This window comes from Orycteropus afer, unplaced genomic scaffold, assembly GCF_000298275.1.
Source record: "Orycteropus afer afer isolate SDZICR_OR568_19922 unplaced genomic scaffold, OryAfe1.0 scaffold00066, whole genome shotgun sequence".
Taxonomy (NCBI): Eukaryota; Metazoa; Chordata; class Mammalia; order Tubulidentata; family Orycteropodidae; genus Orycteropus; species Orycteropus afer.
In genome coordinates, this window is record NW_006921653.1 from 11,654,947 (window position 1) to 11,663,134 (window position 8,188).

At 42.4% G+C, this 8,188-nt stretch overlaps 1 protein-coding gene across 1 annotated transcript in view; it reads left to right on the forward strand.

Annotated features, from left to right (window-relative positions):
- Nucleotides 1-2,156: 2,156 nt before the first annotated feature.
- Nucleotides 2,157-8,188, forward strand: part of PLSCR1 (phospholipid scramblase 1) — a 74,994-nt gene continuing 68,962 nt past the window's right edge. The window contains exon 1 of the mRNA XM_007940211.1: nucleotides 2,157-2,205. Coding sequence (XP_007938402.1) covers nucleotides 2,157-2,205 — 49 coding nt within the window. The remainder of the gene's footprint in view (nucleotides 2,206-8,188) is intronic.

The window sequence follows — 8,188 nt, forward strand, 5'->3', positions numbered from 1 at the left end:
GACTAAGGTGCACCTGACACAAGACATGGTATTTTCATTCGCCTCATATGCATGTGAGAGCTGGACAATGAAAAAGGAAGACTGAAGAAGAATTGATGCTTTTGAGCTGTGGTGTTGGCGAAGAATACTGAAAGTACCCTACCGTGGACTGCAAAGAGAACTAACAGGTCTGTTCTGGAGGAAGTGCAGGCAGAATGGTCCTTGGAGGCGAGAATGGCCAGACTTCTTCTCACATACTTTGGTCATGTTGTCAGAAGGGGCCATTCCCTGGAGAAGGATGGCACACTTGGTAACGTGGAAGGTCGACAAAAGAGGGGAAGGTCGACAAAAGAGGGGAAGGCCCTCAAGAGATGGACTGACAAAGTGGCAGTGGAGATGGCCTCAAATACAGCAAGAATCATGGAGGTGGCTCAGGACCGGGTGGTGTTTCGTTCTGCTGTGCATAGGGTCGCTATGAGTCGGAGACCACTCAATCGCACCTAACAACAACAGGGGGCTTGGGGCCTAGCCTTGCCTCCAGCCCCTTTTTACTTGGATATCCTGCTGCTCTGGAGGTCCTTGACTTCTCCTGCTCCCTCTGTTTCCTGGCTGTAGGGGGCTTGTTGTTGTTGTTGTTTGCCGTGGAGTCGGCCCCGACCATAGCGACCCCTCCTTGGGTTTTCGAGGCAGTATCACTACGGAAGTAGGATTGCCCAACCTTCCTTCCGAGGAGTGGTTGGTGGGTTTGAACCTCCAGCCTTCTGGTTAGCAGTCAAGTGCCTTAGGCACTATGCTACCAGAGCTCCTCTAGGGGGCTTAGGTGTTCACAATGTAGTGGGGAGAAAATTGAGGGTAAGGTCTGGAGAGAAAAATATGTCAAGCTTTTATTGTCTGAAAGATCACGTGTTATTATTTAAAGTAAAATTTTAAAGGGGAAAAATAAAATCAATGAACCCTTCAGTTCAACAAACCATAAATAAATAAGCTCCCTGCCATGGAGTTGATTCTGACTCAAAGCCACCGCCATTCGGTTTCCAAGGCTGTAAATCTTGAGCAAGCAGACTGCTTCATCTTTCTTCCATGGAGCAGCTGGTGGATTTGAATCACGGACCTGTATGGTTAACAGACTAATCCCCTAATTGCTACATCACCAGAGCTCTTTTTATTTCAGTAAGAACTTATTTATTGCATGCCTTTTTGCCCCTAGCGGGTGCAGAAAACGAAGCATTGTAAACATACTTGGTCGGTTTAACTGTAAACAAGTTCAATTATCATTTGATGGGAAGAAAGCAAGAGCAGAAAGACTTGCAAGAAGAAAAACAATCATGACCCCGCCTTACTTGAGCTCCAGTCCCTTCTTCCCCGCCCCCCTCCTCCCCTTAGAAAACCAACAGAAATCTGACCCGAGGAGGCCAAGACCGGCATAAAGGAAGTGGCCCCCGGAGCCGCGCCAACTCCACCCCGGAGGTGGCCTCATCTCAGTTAACGACTTTACCCAGTCCAGGTGCTGCGGCCTTCCCTGTTCAATTGGCTTCAGAGTTAACCACTGAGTTCATGTTTTAGAAGCGCCTGCAATCCATCAGGAAGGGGGAGTGCGGTCTCCAGAAGCCTTGAAACCTAGGCGCCAGCGCTGGGACCAGGTGAGGGTCGTTTTGGATATATCTGGGCTCCCGGAAACCACATTTGGAACCGCGAGTATCGGCGCCGAGGTCACTGCGCTATCCCTGTTTACGGAGATAACAGGGGAAATTGTGTAACGAGGCGCTCCTGACCGCCCAGAGCCCAGAGGAGGAGATCCTCCGCCAGAACAGCCTTGCTGGTCCTTGGTGGCCCGGAGCTACTCTTGCTCTCCCGCTGCGCAGCGCCGGCGGGGGCAGCCACAGGTGGGAGGTTTCTGTGTTACTTGCCTGGGGCGTGGGGCGTGGGGCGCGGAGCTCGAGCCCCGCGGTGGGGCGCAGGGCTGAGGGCTGCGGGCGGCCTGGGCAGGAGCGCTAGCGCCCGGGGTTCTGTGTGCGCTTTGGCTGGAGGGCCTGGGGCAGCCTCAGGAAGTGGAGTGAGGTCTCAATAAAGGGCCCCATTGGTGCCCTTTCCACTGATAACGTTTACCCTGACCGAAACTGCCTTTTCTGGGATGTGCTTCCGCTTAGTTTCGCTGCTTTACACCGCAGACAGCAGTAATGAATCATGCTAATAAACTGGACTCGGGCATCTGCCAGCATATTGCAGGTATTAGAAGGGACTATTATTAGTTGTTATTTAGCAGTAAGAATTAATTGGAAGCCACCATTCATCTGTCACTTTGTCCTACCTGTGATAAGCAGATGACACAACCTTGCTTGCTGAAAAGAAGACTTGAAGCCCTTACTGAAGATCAAAAACTATAGACTTCAGTGTGGATTACACTTCAACATAAAGAAAGGAAAAATCCTCACAACTGGACCAATAAGCAACATCAGGATAAATGGAAAAAAGATTGAGGTGAAGGATTTCATTTTACTTGGATCAACAATCACTGCCCATGGAAGCAGTAGTCAAGAAAACAAATGCAGCGTTCAGGAACTCAAATAATTTGTTTCATTGGACAAATCTGCTGCAAAAAGACCTCTTTAAAGTGTTGAAGAGCAAAGATGTCACTTTGAAGACTAAGGTGTGCCTGACCCAAGCCATGGTATTTTCAGTCACCTTACATGCTTATGAATGCTGGACAATGAATCAGAAAGAGCAAAGAAGAACTGATGCATTTTAATTATGGTGTTAGTGAAGAATATGGAATATATCATTGACTCCAGAAAAATGAACAAATCTGGTTTAGAAGACGTACAGCCAGAATGCTCCTTAGAAGGGAGGATGAAGAGACTTGTCTCATGTACTTTGGACATGTTATCAGGAGGGACCAGTTCCTGGAGAGAGACATCAAACTTGGTAAAGTAGAGGGTCAGTGAAAAAGAGGCAGACCTTCAATGAGATGGATTGACACAGTGGCTGCAACAGTGGGCTCACGCATAGTAATGATTATGAGGATGGCACAGAACCAGGCAGTATTTCATTCTGTTGTACATGCAGTTGCTGACACAACGACACCAAACAACAACAAAATTCATTGAAAGTATGTCTGGAGCCCCAAATGATGCTATGAATTATAGGATGTGAAAAGAAAATGAGAGGTGGTGTAGTGGTTAAGACCATTAGCTCTACCGTTAAGCTGCCTGAGTTTTAATTCTGCCTCTCTCTTAGTATTTGTGAACTTTAAGCCAATCACTTTATATATGTGACTTCATTGCCTCATCTCTGAAATTAGGACTAAACAGGTGGTATGTATAACATAGTTAAAGCAGTACCTACCACTGATTAAAATATTCAATAAGTTAGCTTTTATTTAACATTTAACAAGGTCCTTGCTTCCACAGTCTCACTGTCTGGTTTCTTATGTGTTTCATTTATATGCAGTTATTCCTAGAATAACTTGGCATGGTAACTTTCCAGTTCCAGGAACAGGAAGTCATGCCTCCCCGTAGTAGTTCAGCAATTTGAAATACATGCTTAGTACAAGTGATGTAATTTAGCAGGAAATGTCACATAGTTTTAGCCTTCAATTTCTTCCCTAAACTTTCCAAAAAGCAGAACTTTCTTTTAATGCTACAATGAGATTTACCATGTTTGTGGGTTTTGAACAAGAGCAAACACCTTGACAAACAAAAGAAAATGAAAACCAAAATAAGTGAATTTCTGCACTGGAATGTGAAATAGCTGGATTTTAGTATAAGTAGCCTTCAGATCTGTACTGAGTGGAAGGAATTAAATAATACCACACCACAAGCAGGTTAATTCCACAAGCATCAAACACCTTGTCCTGGACAAGACTGACCATACTCTGGCCTTGAGAGCTTAGTGTTGAAGTGGAGAGATACTAGATATATGTGAAATGGCCCCTGTAAACCACTCCATCTTCATCAGGGATTCTCTCTCTTTTCTACTCTGTAACCCCACTAATTTTTCAGTTCATTAAATGATCCAGGCAAACTCCCTCAAACCTCCTGACTTAGACTGTGTGGTTCCTTCTGTCCATAATGGCCCCCATCCCCTTCCCACATACACCTAGGAGCACCTGGTTTTTGCTACTAGATTTTCTTCGGCAATCAGAGCTGACTTTCCTGACAGTGTTCCACCACCTAAATTAGTTAGTGCCCCATAATCTTGTGAATAAGGAACTCTGGTGTTATAGTGGGTAAGACATTTAACTGCTGACCAGAAAAGGTCAGTGGTTCAAACCCACCAGCTGCTCCATGGGAGGAAGAGGAGACAATCTACCTCCATAAAGATTTACAGCCTTGGAAACTGAGTCGGAGGGTTTGTTTTTGTTTGAGTCCTTTCTACAGCATTATTTACTTTTATTCATAGTGCTTAGAGTATTTGTAGTTACATATTGTGTTGGTTCTCAATCTCCTGTGTTTCGTCATTTTTATAGGTCTGGTATCGTGCCCTGTGTGCTGTACCTCTTCAATCAATATTCCTTGGAAATAAGCGCAAGTTGTATAGTAAGTGGATGTTTATATGTACTCTACCTTGAATGGTACTAATTCTTAAAGCCAAAGTACTTTAATAATATGAATACTAAAAATTGTACTTTTCATTTTCCAAATTTTGTTTTAATTAATGCCTTGTTCTTACTAGGTCAGGCAAGAGTTTTTGCTAAGTGGTCAAAAGGGTAAATTAAATTTCAAGCCATTTCTGCCTCACATAAGATAGATAAAAATCTTCCCTTTAACAAATTTCACTTAAAGTTGGCAGTTTAAAATAATGTCTTTTCATGAGAGCAAAAGACAGACTCTGATGAGCCAGCTTAGTTTAACTAGTGAGCTAGCTATATGGTGTTAAGATTTTACCTCTTGGGCTTCGTTTCCTTGTTTATAAGGAAGAAAGGAAACAATTCAGATTTCAGCGAGAACTCAGGGTTGTCATGGAAAGCTTTTCAGGAATAATAAAGAAAATGAATCAAAGGAGAATAACTGACTTAAAGACTGTTTCTTTTATCTCTCTTTTTAGTTGAAAATTGTGTAGAATACTTGACCATCACCATCCCACTTGGTCCCAGTTGATGTATTATTACAGATTTATTCAAGGTTTACTATAAAATGTTCTTCCAAATTGGCTCTGAGCATATTTGGTTTTGGTTTTGGTTTTTGCTTTGAACCTAAAACACAACAGCAGATATTTAGAGAAACCCATCCTGTTACAATGTATTTGCGTTTAGGTTCAGCCTCAGTCCCAGCCCTTTTCCTTCCCATTTCTCATACAGGAGTCGGGCTGGTGACCTGGAATGCTTCTGATTCCTGCTTGACTTCTGCCAAAACTGCCAAAACTACAATTTCAGCAGATGACATATTTTTCTCCTTAAATGTTAACCCTATCTTTTTAAATATACTTACAAACAGCCTAAACAACATGGAGATAATTTGAATTGTGAATTACCTCAGCAAGTATTTAGGTTTCCACCATCCCCTCACTCCTGGTCTATAAACCTTAATTATTGTACATGATGCCCCTGAATTTTTCTAAACCTTCATTTAACAGACAATTAAGAAAAAGTATGTAGTAAAGAGATTATATTTTGAAGTTCTATTTTTTTCCTGAAGTACTTAAGGTTTAAATGGTACAGGAGATAATGACCTTCACACTTTTTTTTTTCCCCCTTTGGTACAACATGAATACGTTTTTTCTCTTCCCTGGAAGTCTTTCTTGAATTGTTTTTCAATAAGAGTAGTGGAAGCCATTATTTAAAAATAATTCTGTTGAACTGACTAATTCAGTTAGGACACAGCTTGGTCATTTCCAAAACTGAATGTCAGTGTCTTGCAATACGTAGGTTCAATAAAACCAAAGGATCCATATCATAGCAAACAAAAGGGTGGCCAGGGAAGAACCTGATAGCACACTGTAGTCTACCTATTCTTCATACAGGTACAAAGGTCACTTAATATTTTGCTCTAGATCCTACGATACCTTGTTTTTCATGCTTAAGATATTGTGTTGTTGCCAAAATTCTAAAAACTTCAAGAAAACAAAGCCTCAGATTTCATTCTGCACTAGTTTGGCCAATCGGTACTCATCTCCATTAACCCATAGCTTAAGACTTAATGTAACAAAATGAGAAGAAAAGAAGCAAATATAAATGGATGAGCTCAATTTTATAATCTGTATGGTTTCCTTTTCTTGGATTTCTGTGCAAGGAGGGAATGATCTCTGAGCCCATGAAAGTAGAACACCACATATTCTGAGCTGGTACTCATTTGGCAAGGGCTGGGAAATCTATGAAACTACATTCTTTAAAAACCTCTACTTGTTTATAATGCAGTGTGTACAATTAGCAGGGCTTTGAACCAGTTCAAACCAGTTCAGTCATGATATTTCATGAGAAAGACCCAAATTTGTAAAATGTGGGTGACCTGGAATGGGAAAACTTGTGGGTCAAAACCTTGGAATGGGAGTTGGAAGAGGCACAGAGAGCCCTTTCAGGAACCTAATGCAGGAGATTGGATTATTGCCAGTACTGTGGAGAGTGACAAACATTCAAAGTGTCTAGGTCAGCCACCATTTTTGAACTGTTGTCGTTGTTATGTGCCATCGAGTCAGACCCGACTCATAGCGACCCCTTCTTGGGTTTCCGAGGCAGTATCACTACGGAAGTAGATTGCCCCATTTTCCTTCCAAGGAGTGATTGGTGGATTTGAACCGCCAGCCTTCTGGTAACAGTCAAATGCCTTAGGCACTATGCTACCAGAGCTTCTCCAGAGCTGCTGGTAAAACCCAAGAATGTGGCTCCTAGTTACCTTACAGACCTTCAGTTGTCCTCACTTCCATGGCTAACTTTCAGCCAAACAATAGTCAGGCCTACCAGTTGAATAACTACACCAGGGAGATATACTCTTAGAACCATCAACCATGGGAGCAGCATTTGCATAGGGAGAAAGCTAGGGAGGCAGGAATATATAGGCAAGAAGGATACAGGGAAGAATTAAGCACAGGGTGGAAAAGAAAAAAAAAAGAGAGATAGTCAGTTCTGAAATAGAGAGGAGGGAAGTGGTTTCTTCATAAGAACACCAGATATTAGTTAAGGATACAGAGAAATCACTTGACTTTTATTTACCATTTAAGATGGCACAATCAGAGGAGTTAATTGAGTGGCAGCCAGGACTACAGTGGGCCTCAGAAGGGGCAAGAGTAGTTCATGCGAGTTTGAAGGTCCAAGATAAAGCAGCCAGGTAAGGAGTTTTGACCTTCTGTGGTAATTGTAACTAATAGATGTGAAGGAGGTTGGGATTTACCTTGGAGAGATTGGGATAATCGCTGAATTATAGTCAGAAAGACAATCATGAGATCAAGGCACTGGATGGAAGGAGTACTGAGTAAAATATTTTGTGTTAATATGTTTCTCTAGAAATAACCAAGCATAAATTTCTAGTTGGATTGTCAGAGTGCTATGGCTCTGACAACACCTGAGAATATTTGCTGGCTAAAATAATCTTTTAATGCAGATTAACAGAAAACAGAGAGTCAGGCCTTCTCAGATTTTCTACTCAGGTTAGGCAGAAGCTGTCCACAGGGCCTGGGATCTGCAGAAATAATTGCAATAGTGTGTCCTGATAGTTACCCTATCTCCTTCTCCTGATGGACTATGCCTGGAGCCCAGCCAGAGGCTGAGTGCTGAACTATATGCTCCCTTAGGTTGTGAACGCTCCATTTGGTAAATTGGTTACCTTTCGGGGTCTTGGGCTCACAGTGTTCTTTGTGGATACCTCTCCCTCACATACATCCCACCAGGCTTTTAGAAAGTTCCTAGCATCCCTTAAAGTCCTTCTCAGAAACATAGCATGGTAAATAAAGGGTTTCAGTAACAGCTAGAGTAGGTGAATAAGGGGTTATCATGTATGTGACTGTATAGTATTAAATGTAATATCCAGTAGCAACAGTCATATTTGACAGATAGATCTGTACACAGTATATTAATATCAGCCTTTCTTTTTCAGAACTATTTAAATCACACATAACAACAACAACAACATTTAAATCATGGAGAAACAAAGTAAGTAATTTATTTTATTTAACCTCCCTATGATATGGGAGCTCTGGTAGCATAGTGGCTAAGACACTTGCCTGCTAACCAGACGGCTGGCGGTTCAAACCCACCAGCCACTCCTCAGAAGGAAGGTTG